Source organism: Phymastichus coffea, unplaced genomic scaffold (assembly GCF_024137745.1).
Source record: "Phymastichus coffea isolate CEN01 unplaced genomic scaffold, Cenicafe_Pcof_1.1 PCOF00152, whole genome shotgun sequence".
Classification (NCBI taxonomy): Eukaryota; Metazoa; Arthropoda; class Insecta; order Hymenoptera; family Eulophidae; genus Phymastichus; species Phymastichus coffea.
This window is the reverse complement of record NW_026706963.1, coordinates 44128-63487: the sequence shown is the minus strand read 5'-3', so window position 1 is coordinate 63487 and position 19360 is coordinate 44128. Positions and strand designations below refer to the sequence as shown.

The following is a 19360-nucleotide window of genomic DNA, read 5'->3' as shown; positions in this document are numbered from 1 at the left end:
GATAGTCTGGTAGTGACACCGGTGACAACGCATCAAACTAAACTGACTAGATAAGGTTTGTCGACGACTGATTACTAGTATTTGTTATTATCATTCTATAGTGATATTAAGTTATCAGTCAATAAATAGCAGAGATTATAAAAGTAGATTGTGATATACTACAATTTCCTAAGTACACAAAGTGATCAAACATTATTAACTCGTATCGGAAAGTAAGGACACATGACAAAGAGACAAAAGATGGAGCAATAAAGGTAAGAAAAAAGCATTCTGTATGGAATGAGTCTTATATGTCTCATGCGCAATGATTCGATGTCAGATTTCATTGATCAATTCAAGCTCCTCAAGACAAGACAAGGGCAAGGATAGGCGCATTGGTGTATAGTATCTTCAAGTTTCATATAATCTATGGTTATTTTATCTGCTGAGTCGACTGCTTGAGACCTCTGCTTGACAACTACATAATACATACATACTTTATCTAATTCGATATCTTTCGTAAAGTATATGCTGTCATAATTTTACTGGGTGTTCATATCACAGGGTCACCTCCAAATATGGTAGTTGTTAAATTACATATTTAAATTGTCAACAAACGATTAACTTTATCATCTGGTAAACATTATTTTGATCAAATTATCTAAAAATGTACTTTTGATTAGTGATTGACTTTGATTTTATATTTAATTTTAGAAAATTATATCACCTGTTTTGATTGACAATGGCATGGCTTGGATCCATTGCATCTACTGTGTTCCGAAATATTGTTTTTACAGAAATACCTGCAAGTCAAGTACAAGAAGTTAGAACAAATGAGTATCATAAGCGTCATATCTACTGTCGTGAAGATGGCATGGTATTATATACTCCTGGTAATTTAGAAAATCAAAAATATGAAATAGTACTCCACAGACCATGTACTGAAACTTTACTTTATGGCTATAGGTGCAACTTTATCAATTAACTTGATTACATTATTAGGTAATTTAAACTCATCCAGCACTAATCATATCTAATGCTTCACTTGCAGTTTATATCGTTCCGAAAATCTTGAAGAAGTGCAATCTCGGTTTCTTATTTACAAGGATAAAATTCCAACTTTGGTAGATATTTGTAGAGAGGTAAGTGTTTGAAAATCTATATTAAACTACAAATAAAAAAAAGTTAATTTGCAATGATCACAATTTTTTGAACAGGTAATGCAAGTTAGCAAACTACAGAAATTATGTGATGTCTTATATGAGCACCCCACATGGAATTTAGCACATATTTCAGCTCACTTGTTATTATATGATGCTTTCAATCATGATGTAGTCAACAGTTTGTTAAATAGCAGTGATTCAGACACAGGAGCTTCTCCTCTTCAAGTTGCTATCCAAACAAGCAATTTGAAAATTGTACAAATGTTAATTTCAGCAAAAAGTTCATTAGAACATTTAGATTACAAGGCTAATACTGTGTTTCATTATGCAGCAAATACAACAAAAGAAATTATCATGTCTCTTGGTTCAGATCTTCCAAGTACTTTGAATAGTCGTAATAGCGATGGTTACACACCGATGCATATTGCTTGTCTCAATGATAAACCAGAATGTGTAAAGGCACTTTTGCTTATGGGAGCAGATGTGAATATCTCTGCATCAGAACGTTCAGGTATTTATATTGATTTTAGATGATGATTTTTTAATTTCAATTGTCATTTATGTGAAAAATTATAATAAAAAAATCTTCACTTTTCTAATGTGCTTTCTTTAAAGGTGATATAAAAATGTAATTCATTGATTTTATATTTAGCCAGATAGTCAAACAAAAAAGTAAATAAAAAAATGCTTATAAATTAGATACACAACTATTTACTACATTACGAACGAATGAAAAATATTGCAAATCAAAATATATAGCAATATTAGGAATATTGTCATGAACATGCATAAAATATCCTATACATTTCTATAGGCTATTTCTTGTAAAAAGCGCAAAAATCATAATTTATATACAATCATACTTCACGATTTACAAATACGCGTCATATTCTATTCACTTAATTTAAGTTTAATATTAATTTTTAGTCAAAAGGTTGAACATAAAGAATTTTTGAATTGGGTATCGTTTTAGCTACTTATAAATAGTGTTTAATCCTTTAATAAAAGTTTTAGCTTTCTTTGTTAATTTGTCGAAATTTGTATTTATTAAATTTAAGAAACGAGTAGTATCTAAGATATTACTATTGTTTGGAAATGAAAAATGCAAAAATTTTCAATCGTTTCATTGTAAAATCGTAAATTACAATATGTCGATGAACAATTTTTAGGCGGTATAACAACGCCAGGCTACATTGGAGATTTTCTTCATAACCAGCCAAACAGTCTTAAGCCAGACGATATGAAATTCGGCGGAACACCTTTACATTGGTCATGTAGTAAAGAAGTTATTAATGCTTTAATAGAAAAAAATTGCGATATCGATGCACTGAACTTCGATGGTCGCACAGCTCTTCACGTAATGGTTGCTCGTAAAAGATTGGAGTGTGTAGCAGCTTTATTAAGTCACATGGCAAATATAAATATAGTAGATCGAGAAGGAAACAGCGTATTACATGTAGCAGTTTTAAAGGTAATTAATTATAATTGCAAGAACAACATTAATTAGCAACGTTAATTTCTGAAGTATTTTTATCCCTCGTTAGTCCACGCCAACTATTGTACAATTACTCATAGCATTTGGCGTAGATGTAAATGCGAAAAATTGGAGAAATCAAACAGCTCGACACTTAGTTGATATAGAGAATCCTGATGGACAAAAAATACTATATATACTGCATGCTGTGGGCGCAGAGCGCTGTCCACCTATTACAATGAGCTGTCATATTGGATGCAAGCATAATGAAGAATTCGACGGAATTCCACCACCAAAACCGCCAACGGTCGTACCAAGAACGGTACTAGACCAGATGCTCTATGTTTCAAGTATGGAAAAAATGGCATCAAAAAAGCGCCAACTAAAGAAAGGTGGAAGGTTACTTTGCTTAGACGGTGGTGGAATACGAGGCTTAGTATTAATCCAGACTCTGCTAGAAATTGAAAATACTCTTGGCAAACCCATTGGTTCTTGCTTTGATTGGATTGCTGGCACATCAACAGGTATTGCCTGTCAAAATTAAGCTGATTTTAGACAGTCAGTTCGTACTTTCATAATGTTTAATTCAATTTTATCTGATCAATGACTATGCGCATCGACACACGATCTTGGGAAGTGGGGCCATTGGCACATTCAACTATACTTTATCCCGGGCTATTGTATTGACTGCAAGAAAATACATACTATTTTCATACTATATACTATTTGAATGATTCCGCAAAAGATATTCCGCTATTGATAGTAACGCAATAATTCGTTGGATTGTGAATTCTAATTGACCTACACTTACTTTATAAGCGTGCTTTTTCAATTCCATTATTAGTTGTTCCATAGCTCAAATCATCTTCATTTCAAATTTTACGATACAACAAATTATATCATTTGTGCTATTAATTATTTGTCATTAACAGGTGGAATTTTAGCACTGGGCATAGCAGCTGGGAAAAGTTTAAAAGAATGCCAGGCTTTGTATTTTCGCATTAAAAACGATGCGTTCGTTGGGAAACGACCTTACGCAAGCGAACCATTAGAAAATGCTTTAAAACAGACTCTGGGAGAGGAAAACGTCATGGCAGATATTAGTCATCCAAAGTTAATGATTACAGGTGTGCTTGCCGACCGTAAACCGGTGGATCTACATTTTTTCCGCAATTTTGAGTCGCCCAGTGAAATTCTGAACATTAAGCCAAGCGATACAGTCAAAGAAACTTTACCACCAGAGGCACAGCTTCTTTGGAAAGCTGCAAGAGCCACTGGTGCTGCTCCGTCTTACTTTCGAGCTTTCGGAAGATTTTTAGATGGAGGCCTTATTGCTAATAACCCTACATTAGATGCTATGACAGAAATACACGAATACAATTTGGCGCTTGAAGCTGCCGCTCGAACTAGCGAAGTTGTTCCTTTGCAGCTTGTTGTTTCATTGGGAACTGGAATGATTCCTATGTCGCCATTGCAAAACGTTGACGTTTACAGGCCAGAAGGACTGTTTGATACAGCAAAACTAGGTGAGAGTAATGTCTAAGATCAATTTCATTATAATGAGTTAATTGCATTTGTTATTGCGGCCAACTTAACTTCAACGATAAAAGTCGGTCGAAAATTTTTAGATTTTTAAATTAAAAAAATTTTGAAATATAAAAATAATATTAATTATATTATATTAAAAAATTTCTTTTGTCTTGTGAATTAATAGCTATGGGAATAACGACGCTAGTTACTTTATTAGTGGACCAAGCCACTCTCACGGATGGGCGTGTAGTTGATCGTGCGCGCACTTGGTGCTCGATGATTGGTGTGCCATACTACAGATTTAATCCACAATTGTCTGCCGAGATTGCCATGGACGAGAAAAGCGATGCAGTGCTTGCCGAAATGATATGGACAGCTAAGGCTTTTATGCACGCTAACAGAGATCAGATCAAAGAACTCGCTGCTGTACTCGATTCAATTTCTAATTGAAGTTATTATTATTTTTATTACGAGTATTACATGTTATAAGAATCGCTTTTGTTGGGATTTTGCTGTTGCGATCATACGGTAAATTGATATGACATTTCGCTCGCAAGTGTTATATGTGATAAATGTTAAAAGTAAAAAATGACGTGCTGTAAATTTTATGATGGAAAAAATAAAAAAAAATCGATATTTGGTGCTATTCACTTTACAAGTAAAATAAAATATTAATTTGTCGTTCTAGATTCAAATTTATCATAGGAATAATTTTTTTGACAGCGTATTTTTAGTTTCACATAAATTATATTAGTCTCAAACACAGCATTTCCTGTATGTACAATGTAATATAAAAATAATTATTTTTTACTGAATGCTTGTAAAATATATCGAAAAAAGTTTAAGTAGTATTTTGCTTTGAATGGCCGAATCGGTCGCTAAGCATAACCCTGCCATGTCTCGTTTTGTGTACAGTTTTGAGAATAATACAAAAAACAATGGTTAAAATTACGAGGTGAGAGAATTCGAAAGATAACCATATAATTTAATCGTCAAATGACATGAAATATAAAATTTACTTGAGATTTTTGAGAATCCAAATAAAAGCTTGATAGGTAAATATTATACTTCAATTTCGAAAGCTGTAGTTATTAACAAAAATATTTATATGTTCAATCTGATATTTCCGATTACAATCAAACTGATTAACTAAAGAATCAAGTATCGAAAATAAGCTTTATTGAATATAACCCTTTTATTTATTTAAAATATTTTACAACTCAAGTAAAGTAGTGGAGTTTTGCAAGCATTCTTGACAATACTACATCGATAACAATACTATTTATAAAAATAATTATTCTCTGCCATATAAAAGTCTGTATAATATTATACTATACTATATAATATTATACTTAGATTATTAGTCTCATACTCAAAATATTAATTCTAAGAGACTGCCTTGCAAACAATATTTTAAGTACGTTATAATTGTTTAAAATATTTTATCAAAAAATAATAAGTGGTAAAAGTGCAAAAGGATAATTTATAAATGGAGTTATGTCAAAATAAAAATTCTATTTAAAAATTGTTAATGCGCAATGCGAGTACGTTGGCTTTTTTCAAATTGATAGACACTTCTTTAAATCTGTATTGTGTACTATCCCTTTATTATCGCCAGGCGCCTTCAATAACTTCAGAACTCTTGTGGTAATTTTTTTAGTTTGCACTATAGATTATTACTGCGTGTTCCAATAAAAATCACAAAAATTTATTTCCATGAAAATTGTATTGACAGCAAATTTGTTTTCTTCGTGTATCTTGCATGAAAATAATCAAATAAAGATTTGTAGAAACCTCAAAGTATCTAAATTAGTTACTGCAGACGATACTTTCAAAGACGCTGTCCTTTTTTTCCTTCTCTATACTCATTTGTTTTGCGGGCATGGTCCAAGGAGCCAGTCGGTTCGTTTCACAAGTTTTTTGTATACACAGTACACGGAATTGACGCGCTGTAAGCCACAAATAACTAACACTGGTAGGCACGCTGACTGGATACTTTTTCGGAAGTTGGGATCGATATACTCTAGTTTCTTGTTTATTTCGTTTACTCGATAACAATTGGACGATTGGATTAAAAACCGATATTAATTCAAACTATCGAATAGGAAGTTAATTAGAAAATAAGGAAGCGGAGTATGCAATAATGTTATTGAAATATTTCGAAATAACTGAAATGACTGTTAGGAGTACGCGATGACATTAGAGATGATCGTATTTTGTTTTGATCCGCCTAATTAATATGCAATCACATAGGAACTAGCCGCGTCTCAATCTACCGCGATAACCGCGACACACTCAAGATAGAGACAGAAGTGTCATTACGAGGCTCGTTTCTTTGCCTTTCCAGTTAATCTCGCGATTGCGCGTTTTAGCCGTTTATATAGTTCGGATGACAATTTCTAAAATTAACCGCATTCTCGCGCGGCGATTCGTATATAATGCTCGGAGCGTCAACGCGGACCACTATCAGATTTATGATTCGAGGGGAGAATTATTGTACGATACGAGCTTTTAATCGAGCTCTTTGTGCACCGATCATTTAGCTCCTGATAAAATCCTTATCGGGGCATTTCAATGGACAATTTTAGTGCGAGTACGACGCGGCGCGAGAGCGCTTTACCGAGAATCGTCGCGCTGGCTGCGGACCGCGGCGAGAAATGGAATTTTTAATAATCGAGCGCCGCGATGATTTCCACAAAATGATTTCCGATCTCTCTCTCTCTCTCTCTCTCTCTCTCTCTCTCCCGTCGTTTTTTCTTTCTTCTCCTTGCAGGCGCGCGCTCTGCGTGTAAGCACATTTGCAAGGCACATTTTTGATACGACGGCTAGATAGGCGCTCGCCCATCCTCTCGCACACGCACGTGCGGCTTACAGCTGCTTGCTCGCCCATCGAAGATGACTCGGGATGCGCGCCCGAGTCGGATGAAAATAAATATGCGTTGGTGCGTCTCGAAAAGATAAAGATAGTTCTACGGAAAGACGAAGAGAAAGACAGAGCAAAAGAGAGAGAGAGAGAGAGAGAACCGGCGATGCGCAGGCGAAAGGCGGTGCTATGGACCACCTCTCCTCTGAAATTGCGGAAAGAGCCTCGAGTGCGTATACAACTATGTGGCTTTCCATCGGCCTGCCCACTTGTCTGCACGTTTCTCGCTTTCTCGCTTTGGCTCAGATGCCAATTGACGAAAGACTCGGACTTTTCTCGCTCCTTTTATTGTTTACTTGCGCACTCGCAAATTCGCGAAATTCGTCGTACTTAATCTCCCGCTAAAAATAACTTCACGGGGACTAGCTAAAGCCTTTCATGTCAAACATAAACGTAAACAGGTCCAAACAAGGACTCTTCCGGCAATTTTACAACTCTTAATGATTTTCGTGTCCTAACTGGCTGTGAATCAACAATCAAGTAGTCAAAATAATGTACAACTGTGTGTAATCTGTTCCAGAGGGGTTGAAACAAGCTACAGAGCATCCTTTATAAAAATGCAGATCGATTATCGCCTGTCACGTTTCGCCGTATTGTTTCCTACCTTAAACGAGCATGGAACAAGAGTAATGACAAAATTCGAATCTTAACCGTTAAAATACTTATTAAGTTGCCAACAGACAGTTAATTTTCTTAAGTTAATCTTCATACTGGCTTAGAGTAGTATGTATGTCAGAATGGAAATTTATGTGAAATTTCATCAAATTTATTGGTCTTTGTAGTAGTATACGAAACACTTAAAAGCTATTATAAAAATATTTTAAATGGCGTACAAAGAGACAGAGGAAGCGGATAAAATGGGGCACTTACAGTTTTTAAGTTTAATCTGTCATTAGTGGATCAGACTGTCAGTATGTAACACGTACGCACAATTGACGGCATAAAATAAAAAAATCATCTCCACAAATCACAAGCAGTCTTGTGTTTATACACATATTTTGATTCTTCATCCGCGGACTATATATTAAAGAAGTCTCGAATGAAGTTTCAGGTGTAGCCGTGTCTTAGATTTAGATTTGTTATCTGACAAATTGTGAAAGATTATTTTATGCCCTGTACAAAGATTCAGTAGCGCCTCGACTATACTTTAATTTCCATCTTCCAAATATTCGTTATATTGTACTTTTTACTTAATTTATTAATCAAAGAAAGAAGACTTAGCAATATAACCCTTGGCATAAAGATATTTGATACAGATAAACAGTTTCAGTACTCACGAATGTGTTTTCTAATAAAAAGCTTGAAAAGGTCGGTGAGTCTTGGTTGAAGAAATTTCATTGTTTTCTGGAAAAACGTTGTCCATTGTTGAACCGTTTAATAATTTACTTGTTATTCCATTTCTTATATTAAATTATTAATCAGCACGAATATACGAATGCAAAACTTGCTTTTATTCGACCAGATTTTTTCAAAACACTCTTTTCATCTTCATTGCAAAGAGAACATTTTTAAGATTGAAGATACGCATAATGTCGTCTAGCAAGATAAGGGTCGAGATATGGCCTTGATTCGGAGATAACGATTAAATTTTACGAAGCTGTAGCAGATTATAAATTGTTGATGCCATTGAATTGGGAGCCTAGTCCGAAAAACAAGAAACAGAAAATAAAATAAGCAACGAAGCGCATGAAATATAGGTGGAATAGCTTTTGCGTGCAGACGCGATAAACTTGCGGCAGTGAAAAACAATGGAGGGAGCTTCATTGGCGGCCGGGCGAACGGAAGATTTTGTAGATACGAAAAGGCGCGGCGATAATGGGGCGCGCGTATATAGAAACGTCAAGTCAACAAACGACATGATACTTGCTCGGGCAAGGCGCATTTCGACTGGACAACAGGACAAACAGTGCGCGTAGAGCACGCGCGCGCCCGCAATGGTCGGGGCGAGCGCGCGACGCGGCGGCTCCGCCAATCCAGCGCTGGTCACGCTCCCAGCCACACAATGGGTCAGCGCGAGCGGCTGTGGGTGGAGCGTACGCGCGCCCGAGCGGCTCCCACTGCCGTGCCGTATCTCTGCCTCTCGCGCGCGCGCGCGACCCACGCTCGTCCTCAGCGGCGCGAGGCACGCGTCGCCGTCGCCGTTCCCGACCCGCCGCGATCCAGTGGGCAAGCACCCCCGACGGGCCTCGGCTCCTGGATCCCGACGAGCGCGAGGCGAAAGGAAGACGTCCGAGCGTTCCCCACGAGCTTGCGAGTGAATGGGAGCCGATCGCGCGCAGCCGTACGCACGCACACGCGCGCGCGCATTCGGAGTGCGCGCAACAAGTGGTGCGTCGCGGTTGCCCCGCCCTCCTGGTAATGGAGAGCGCGGAGCGAGCGAGCGAGCGAGCGAGAGAGAGAGAGAGCGGCCGCGCGCGATCGAGAGCCTTGAGAGCTTAGCGAGCGACGAGTCCGCAACCACCTCGCCTGACGTGCCGCGCGCGCGCGCCCACGCAGCCCTTTCCGCGGCCACGCTTGTCCGTTGCGTCGCCAGCGCGCGACATCATCGACTGCTCTCGAAGCCGACGTACGTGCGCCGCTGCCCGAGCCACGGCAAACATGTGACCTTTCTGTGAGTGCAAAGTGCTCGCGGCCTCTTGGTGTGTTCGACCCGGCCCGACAGCCCCAGCGGCGCGCGATGTGCTGCTGAGCGACCGACCGTGCGAGTAGCGTGCGCAGCAGCGGCCGGCCGACGCCCGCGGACATTCGTCGAAGATGAGCGAGAGGACGACGATGCAGTTGTCCTCGAGCTGCAGCGCGAACGCTGCCGGGGCTGCCCACGACAGCAACGACAGCGCGACGCAGAACGAAGGGATCAGCGAAGCCGTTGCCAAGGTTCTTCAAGGATACGACTGGACATTGGTGCCTGTTGCTAGCAAGTGAGTTACGGTCTTTGGCTGCTCGTCTTTCGCGAGGCATTTCGCGTGGCATTTTCTTCGGGGGTTGCTTTGCGTTTCTCCCTTTTTGGCGTTTTCCCTCGTTTGCGGTCGTTCGTTCAATGGAGTTGCCGACGAGGTCTCACGGGAAAACCGCACGTCGAAATAAATACCGGTTGACAGGAAATTTATGCACATCTGTTGAGAAAATAACAAGTATTTACAAAAAGAAAACATGAAAAAAAAAAAACAAAAAAAGTCCACGCGACAGGCTATACATCGAGGCGCATATATCCTACGCATGCGAGCGCTAACTTAATTATGACGCGCTCGTTTTTCCCATGGCCTGGGAAAACGCGCCTCTGCATTGGCTATATACGCATGCACAAGTATGCATCTTTGTCCATTCATTAGCGTAAATTAGCTAATTGATCCTTGATACCAGACCGGCCAGCACATTTTACTCGTTCTCTCAGCGAAAAATCTTTCGTCTAATGTACTTTAGCCTTTTAAGTATTCTTTTCCGTAGTTTTAGCAAGACTCGCTTGGGAGGCTATGCGTGTGACCGATTGATCCGCCGCTCAATGAGATTCGAAGAATAATGAATAATTATTATTTTTCATAATAAGTTCATCTTTTAGCCTTTGCAGAATATTTTTATAAAATATCACGTGCAAGAGAAATTATTATTCTTGTTAGCATGATGGAAGCAAGTTCGATTCGCTTTCTAGATTTAAAATAAATTGATTGTTTATTTTGATAATGTTTGCTAAAATATTCGCCATACATCGAAAATTTTACGTGTCGTTAAGAATATTTCGGCAAATCAACTATCGTGATCAGAAGCTTGATTATTTGCAGTCAGCTAATACTAATAATTTTTATTTTTATTTTATTTATGCTTGACACCTCTCATATTTTCGTTAACAATTGAGAAGGTTTTTACAACGAAACCGAAAACCCGTCGTATGAGATCTTCCTCTGACACTAGGAGCTTCTAATGAAAATGCAACATTTCAATTCGAGAACCACGCTATCAAAATGTTATTTATTGGCATCATTTGTTCTTGATATAGATTTGTCAACTTACGTACGAGTTATTCTTGGCATTTCACCTATTTTACGATGAAGATCGGTCGGAAGGTAATGTTAAGCTATATACAAAGCAAAGAATTGTTTCATGTTCACAAATGGCGATCGCGCAAAAAATTCTGCTAAAAAAGGTTTATTAACAAGTAAAAAATTAACATTTTCAGAAATTTGCAATAATGATGAAGTGAAATTAAGATGAAGTATCTGATTGTATTCGTTGTATAAGCTCCTTGTTTGTCTATTTGAAAATATAATACATATAAGCTGATTTTGATGCATTTTATTTTTTGTACTGAATGTGTGGTAGCAATAGTCTAAAGTGTTAGCATTACAGGACTTTGTCTCCGAGATGGAAGTAATGAAAGTATAATCTATACATAATTAGATAGACTTACTGAATTGCTAAGTTATTTTACATAAATTTGTGTGTAGACGGATGAAAAGCGTGATTTGAATTCTAAATTGGACCTCTGATCACATGTTTCTAAAAAAAATGCGCCTTGCGTGTAACTACGTTATTACGTATTTTTTTTATTTTTCCTGGATAAAGAGCAAAGAAAGATATTCCTTGTAAAATACGTCCCATTGGTTACTCTAGTTTTTAGATATTTCAATCGAGGACAGCAAGAATGCGTTGTCGTCTTTCAAAATTGAAAGCTATCTGAACGAGCATGCAGTGCGGAATTACGCGACGGCTAAAATGCGTCGGATTACTATTTCACGTTACACAGTCATAGATAATGCAAGGTTAAAGCTTAATAACATTGTTTCGGTAATGCCGATAGGTAGTTAAATGTACCTTTCATAAAATAAATGGATACGAGAATCAATTGGTTTTATTATTTGCATTCGATGGAAAACTGAAAAATATTCACATCTCTTGTAAGAACTTGAGATTTCAAGGCGCCCACGCGCTGTGTACATAAGATTAGATGAACAAATTTAACAAAGCCTATTGATTTGGGTTTATCGGGAAATTATCAATAACTCAATCCGTACACGTGATATCTATTGCTTGAAATAGAAACTTGCGGAGGGTACCTATTAGAGGGAAAGGGTAATATGAGCTGGATTAAAAAAAATTTCAGCTGAACAAATATTGATTTTCATTTTGCAGAGGTTCGACGGACAAACGAGCTGCACATGTCAAAAGGCCAATGAATGCGTTTATGGTTTGGGCACAGGCAGCCAGAAGAAAGCTCGCGGATCAATATCCTCAGCTTCACAATGCCGAGCTCTCGAAAACCCTCGGAAAACTCTGGAGGTAATCATTTTTCTTTATTTCCCGCTTAAGCCACTTACTCAGTATCAAGCGAATCATAACATTGGATACCGCGATCGTTATGGTAAAAGTGCAATTAATATCGATTTATTTGTTTGTGTAGCTTAAATCTTGGAAATGAAAATCGTTTATAAAAATAAAGAAAATCTCTATAGGCTCGCTACTGAAAAAAGGTTCACAGTTAGCGCAACAATTGATTCAGTAGTACAAATAAGCTAAATATACGATATCAGTAAATCATTTCTCTTATTAAGCTATTGGTCGATTACCTATGAATCCCGTTCATTGGTTGAACAAAATTTCTCGACGGTCGCCGTGGTGCTGCAACGTTTCTAGTAAATTGTAAAAGTCAGTGATAAAACAACAACAAAATTATTTCGTTGTATAATTGAAAAATCCCGAAGTGATTTTATTTTGAAAATTTATACGATGTCTTCGGTAAATTTGTCTTATATATACTTCATTTTTGGTAAGAAATAATTTTTTTTTCCATGAAAATCAACCAACGAACATCTGTTTTATGTGTGTACGTCGGCATGTAAATCCTTTAGGTGTCACGGCAGGCTTAAGAACTTCATGGTTCTACAAATCAATTTTAAATACTTTCGTACACATTTTGTCTGTCCTAAAATTATATTCAGTTGATTGAAATGATGGTATTCGTTGATAGCGAACGATGCAAAATTACGCAGTTATTTAAAATTTTCAAGTCGGCCCTGGATAATCCGAAAACTTCCAGCACAAAATCCGCTAGAAGTCTAATGCAAGCAATGATGTTTGATAACGCTGTTATAAAAAAGTAATCGCATTTCCAGCTGATGTGGTTATTTACTTGAGCTTTGCTAGTTAGATGATATCAGCTAAAGCATATAGAAATAGTCGATTAGCCGTATAGTTAGTCACAGCCCCTAGCTGGCATTGTGATAGTCGTGAATAGGTCAAAATAACGATATACTGATATGTACATAGAGTCGAATACGAGTGTACTGATATGCCGACGTACCTTAAAAGTAAGCTATTGCAGCTGTTCGCATTTTTTTTCCACGAAAGAGATATAATTTCACCAGAATTACAATACATCTTCATTATACTGAAAACTCGATCATTCAAAGACATTTTAAGGTGTAAGCCTTTTGTGAAGTCATTACTTCACATAAGTTTTAATAATTGAATATTTGAACAATGAATTTATACGAGAAAAAGTTTCTATAACTATGTTTGCTCATAAATTTTCAATAAAATACACGATTAAACTGTACAGCTATATCTGTTTAGCATCATTAGGAATCGTCGAGATGAGAAAGAGAGAAGGAATGAACTCAAAGAATTTGAAGCCAGGTAGAGTTGAGAACGTTAAAATAATAGTCATCATTCAATTTCTTTGTCGGCATGCTGCCACGGAGAAAATATAAGTCGCAGCGGGCGCATCGATTCTCGTGTCACTTGCGACTTAGCCGTACTAACAAATTGTTCGATTCCGTAATGAATCATCGTTTAAGTATAAGTTATAAAGAGAAAGTAGATACGCATTATATTGTTGTATAGACTACGCATTGCGCGCGCGCACGATTTAAAATCCGAATGTGTAATACTTTCGTAAGATATTGATTGATTGCTCAAAAATATACTCGAAGATTTTTTTCGTCAATCGGATACACGATTTAGCTAAAAAATGACACGTGTTACGATCTGCTAGGCTGCTTTCAGAGAACGAAAAAAAGCCATTTATCGAGGAGGCAGATCGATTGCGAGTGATTCACAAACGTACACATCCCGATTATAAATACCAACCTCGGCGCAAAAAACAGCAGCAGCAATCCGGCAACCAAAGTAATTACTGTCGGGAATCCTCGCGGTCTTCCACTTCACGACAGTTGCAACATCAGCAACAACAGCTGCAGCAGTCGGGAGTGAGTTGCGTTGGTTTCAAGCAAGAGGATCTTACGACCTGTGAGTCTGGCTCTCCTCAAACCACCAATTCCATCAGTTCTGCGTCTCCGCCGACGACGCCTCAAGCACTGTCACCACCTACGCCTCCTACGACTCCTCGTGTTCAAACCTATACCAGTCAGGTATGCCAATAGAATTGTACAATTATATCGGTATCCTATTTTCAACTTTATTCAATTGACAATTACAGCAGCAGATCAACGGTCTGCTCAACGCTCAGCAGGAACTCACCTCGTCTTACTTACACAGTTGCCCAGAAATCCTTCAACAGGCACAGCAGCAGCAACAGCAGCAGCAACAGCAGCAGCAGCAGCAGCAATCGCAGCAACAACAGCAATCCGAAACGGAGCTACGTAATTATTTTGATCTACCGGCACCTTTGCCCATCGAAGACGAGCACTTGGGAAACTTTCTCGGTGCCCACGAAGGCAACCTCGACAGCAATGAACTCGACCAATATTTGACGCAAGCCCAGCAGCAATCATTAGCGACCAATCATCATCACTACAATTCCACTTATCCGACTCACACTGCTGCTTCTTGGCCAAGGCAATTATTTATTCTTTATTTTCAATTTGCCAAGCTGTTTTCTCAATAATCAATGGCTTCTAATCGTTTTATATAATTCATAATTTAAATTTTGCTGACTTTAACAAATTGTCGATAATTGATCTATCTAAAATTGTACGTTTTCGCTTTTCATTTCATCTATTAGCACAATTTCCCGAGAAACTATTGAAAATTTTGTTGACCCGCAACAACTCTTAGCAATGAACTCGCAACATTTATTTTTAGGTACGATGAAACTTGCTGTAACGGGAGATCAGGCAAGCGACAGTATTCTACTTTAGGACAACAGCTGCAACCAAATTTCAATGGTGACACAAGTGATTGGGAAGACAAACAGCATCAGCAATTTCAGTCGCGCGAAAGTCAAGAAGAATTGACGAGATACCACGAATTACAACCGCTCACAACGCTTCCTCCCGTTCAATATTTCTCTCAGCATCATCATGATCCTCACGCGGTAACTCAGTTGAGTGCGAATCATCAGCACGTGCCAACAAGCTCTTACGTGCAATATCGGCATTTTTTTTCCAATATGAATGCATGGCCTAATTACTAGTTCTTTTGCTACCTTTTTCAGTTCGTATCGCTTATTTCAAAGAGAACGACTTTCAGTAGATTTTATAAGCTTTCAATCATGATTATAATAAGTAATATACGTAAATGTGCCTTTTTAGTTTATAATTGAAATATTAATTTAAAACATTGAAGAAATTGAGAGCAACAAAATATTAGGGAAGAGATGCGAAATCGAGTCAAAACTTTCATGACATCATTCCATGACAGCCAGTCGAGGACTCCTGGGCTAGGCCAAACAAATCTTCGCTCTCTCGAAAAAAGGTAAAAGTACTAGAGAGAAAATTAATAGAGATAAACGGTAGGATAGTTCTAAGTTCGTCTTAATAAATATTAAATCCAATTGACGTAATTTTTTATATAAATGAATTTCCTTTATAATATCCAATATACCCAGTGTACTTTTCATATTCTGCTTTGAAATAATTTTCATTGTTTATGAAATATCTATGCATAATTTTGAATTCAATCATTCATTTATGAAATTTTATAATATTCTTTTACCATGATCATCACTAATTTCGAGCTTATATATGCTGTAACACTCTCATTGAATAGATACCAACAGAATATGTTCTTACAGTGTTAAATTGTATTCCTTCAATTACTGCAATTTACATAATATAATTTTTTTATTAATTATTCTCATGGAAATTGTCTAATTTTTAATACAACTATTAAAGTCAGATATTCATAGACGCTTGTGTTATTTTGCGACAGTACATAACAAATATAAAGTCAAATAATTTGCTGATTAGTTTTAAAAAACATTTTAAAGCTTTCTCAAACGTTCCCTAGTTAGATATTTTTATTTGAATAAATATGTCATTCGATAACATTATTTTATCGAGGTATTAAAAATCTTGTCAATTACAATGTTTTATAAATTAAACTTACTTTTCCCAGTGTATTGATGAAATATGAAATGTAATTTATATAATCAAATTGTCACGTAAAACTATTTTTTGAATTGATTCATTAACTTTTGCTATTTTTACTATTTGCATGACGGTGATGTTATATATATATATATATATATATATATATATATATATATATATATATATATATATGTGCCCATATTTTGAGATGCACTTAATTATAATATCTCTGGAAGAAGTTGAAGAGCGGTTATGGATATAATCAGAAAATCTAAGCGACATAAGAAAGGTTGGATTTGAGAGTATCTGGCATTTGTCTACATGTGTTCCTTGGAATCGAATTTGAGTAGTACATTATAAAAACGCAGGCATGCAGAAGGGCAGTAATGTATGTACGCGGAATATGCATCCTCGCATGTCGGAGTATTCGTATTAGTCAGCATCTGCGGATATAATGAGTTTTAAAGGAAATTAGCTTGAACATAATTATTTGTTGCTAAAAAAGGAAAAACAATCAATTGATTATAATTATCAATTATATTACACTAACATATAAAAAAAATATTTTATTAAGGTGGTCATTTGAGCGATTTTCTAGATGATGTGATAAGTAATGCTCGGCACGAGCCCTTTTAAGAAACTTGATGGATTGAGTATGGCGAGAATAAAATAAATGACTGCGTGGCTCATTTTGAACGAATGATCAAGGGAAGCAGATTTGAAAATCGTCAGCAGATGTAGATGATCCCCGTTGCAATATACTCAGAAGCATTTGTTGTTTCAAAGTAGCCGCGACCGAATAAAATTTTTTTAGGAATACAATTTACATGATATTGATAATAGCTATTTTTCAATATGTATTCAATTAATAAATAATTTATTTATTTATATAGCTTCAATGACTTAATAAAATATTAAAATCTTCATTTTTTTCATGAAAAATTCACGTGTTTTTTAAGGGATTTGGTGAAGATATATTCACTTTATGAAGACTTATCTGCATGACTTTTTAATGAGATAACACAGGCACACAAAAAAACCGTCTGTTCTTTTCACTAGACCTGCGTATCTGCATGTGTGGGAGAGCAACGGACAAAGCCGGGAACTCGAGTAAAATCAGTATTTATGACGATCAGAGGTTCGCAAATAAAATTCTATTAACTAATTTTGTTTCTTTCCATAAAAGATATGGGAATTTAACATGACTTTGTCTGAAAAAATTGAGGATTAATTCGACTGGTCAATACATATCTAATAAATTATTTTGGCGGTTTAATTAATTACCGCTGTAAACGTCCATGCTAAAAAAGAAATACTTATTAATTTTGTGTCACTGAAAACTAACAGTAGGAGTATCTTTTTTTACAGTAGTTCGACTTTTTAATTTAAGCTTATTTTTTAAAAGTTGGATACAAGTTAAGTGTTAATATGATTGAATGGTAGCTATATGAACCTTTCCTTCTTATTTAATACGAAGAAAAACTTAACCCACCCGGATTAAAAATATGTAGAAAAAAAGTAAGTATTCTGTCAAAGTTAGTGAGGCTTAGCAGTCCTTTCAACTGCTCAACTTCAAGAGCCATCGCGCAAAGGGAGAGAGAAGAGAGAGTAAGAGAGCCTTTTAAAACTTTCCCACACTATATTCAGCGCGATACGATATAAAATTTTGATAACCCGTATAGTTAAGGATTTATTTGATATACGTAACCAACTATGTTTGCCAAAAAAATACACAGGACAAAAACCTTGAAAAAGCTATTAAAGCTTTTAAACGAAGAATTACGTGTAACTCTCTGCACCTCGCAAAAGTGTAAAATAATTTATTGTGAATTTAGCATGTTTGTTTCGTAGACAATGTATTTTATTATAAAAGTAAATCGAAAAACGCAACCCACCACTTGTTTTCATAAACTTTTAAATGGACTGAAATTTGTTTACCCCTCGGAAGGCTAGAATTCCATTGTATACAATCTAATCTTCATTTCTACCGAACTACATAAAAATTTTTATGTACGAAAATAATATTGTAGGTATTAATAAATATCAAAAGCACAAACGTTTAACAACATTTATTAATATTTTATTATTTTCTTTATAACTTTTACATTAATTATCATTTGGATGAATCGAATAGAATAAAGTAATTATGTTAGCCAACTATAGAATGTAGACTTTTCGGAGACAGTTTACTGTTGAATTTGAACAAAATCAGCTTTCACAATGATCTCAGAATCAAATACATCTGTCAAATCATTGTGAAAACCAGTTTCGTGATCTGTGCTATCCAAGCTGTTAGCCTTTGTTATATCCGAGTGACGCTGAACCTGCACCTATTTCAAGAAAATATTGGAATAATTGTTATTAAAACTAACCATTTTTTACATATAAAAAGTTATTAATAAATATTATATTTTTAAAAAATAGAGATTTTATAATTAATCAAATAAGCTAGATTAAAAATTTTTAAAAACAATATTCAATGTGAATTGAAAGGCAAAAAAAGGTGGGTGTGTGTGTATACGTGTATGAGTGTGTAAATATGCATGTATTTACATTAGTTTTTTTAATAAATATATATGATCACGACATAAACCTTGAAACCGGTATCACGGATATCTATATTACCGACAGATAGTGATCATACAGAAAGTTGTAGTCGGTATTGTATCGAATAAAAAAAATTACAGTTACATTACTGAAGAAACCTGTTTTATCAGCAGTAGTGCAGATCAACTGTAATATTCTGTATAAGACAACAGATTTATGTATGAATTCCTTGACTGAAGGAATAAAAATAGATATAAAATAATGCTCTGTTCTTTCTTCTGGTATTACTTGGGCGTTGATCTTCCGTAATACTATAAACTGGCTCAAATGATTGCAGTTGGGTGACCTGATGGAAAATATATTTAAATTATGAGAATGGCGAGGATGATAAAAAATTCATGTAATTATTAAACTGATTATTTACTTTACAGTCAAATTTAGTTTAGTAGCCAAAATAAAATGTGAACGGTTTCGCTATTTT

The 19360-nt window shown here is 36.1% G+C and overlaps 2 protein-coding genes across 3 annotated transcripts; both read left to right on the top strand.

Annotated features, from left to right (window-relative positions):
- Window positions 1–6: 6 nt before the first annotated feature.
- Window positions 7–5934, top strand: LOC131672517 (85/88 kDa calcium-independent phospholipase A2). Of its 2 annotated transcripts, XM_058949782.1 has the most exons (9): window positions 7–254; window positions 340–615; window positions 694–945; window positions 1031–1121; window positions 1197–1653; window positions 2312–2613; window positions 2687–3140; window positions 3549–4142; window positions 4331–5934. In XM_058949782.1, the coding sequence occupies exons 3-9, from the start codon at window positions 722–724 to the stop codon at window positions 4594–4596; spliced, it is 2388 nt and encodes a 795-aa protein (XP_058805765.1). In that variant the 5' UTR covers window positions 7–254; window positions 340–615; window positions 694–721; the 3' UTR covers window positions 4597–5934. The 2 variants fall into 2 exon arrangements, with proteins under 2 accessions (XP_058805765.1, XP_058805766.1); XM_058949783.1 differs by lacking the exons at window positions 7–254; window positions 340–615 and having other exon boundaries at window positions 837–872; window positions 946–1121.
- Window positions 5935–9518: 3584 nt separating this feature from the next.
- LOC131672499 (transcription factor Sox-9-B-like) lies at window positions 9519–16113 on the top strand. The gene is made up of 5 exons (XM_058949760.1): window positions 9519–9987; window positions 12194–12340; window positions 14055–14430; window positions 14499–14857; window positions 15104–16113. Exons 1-5 carry the CDS (start codon window positions 9824–9826, stop codon window positions 15432–15434), a joined length of 1377 nt encoding a protein of 458 aa, XP_058805743.1. The 5' UTR covers window positions 9519–9823; the 3' UTR covers window positions 15435–16113.
- Window positions 16114–19360: the final 3247 nt, after the last annotated feature.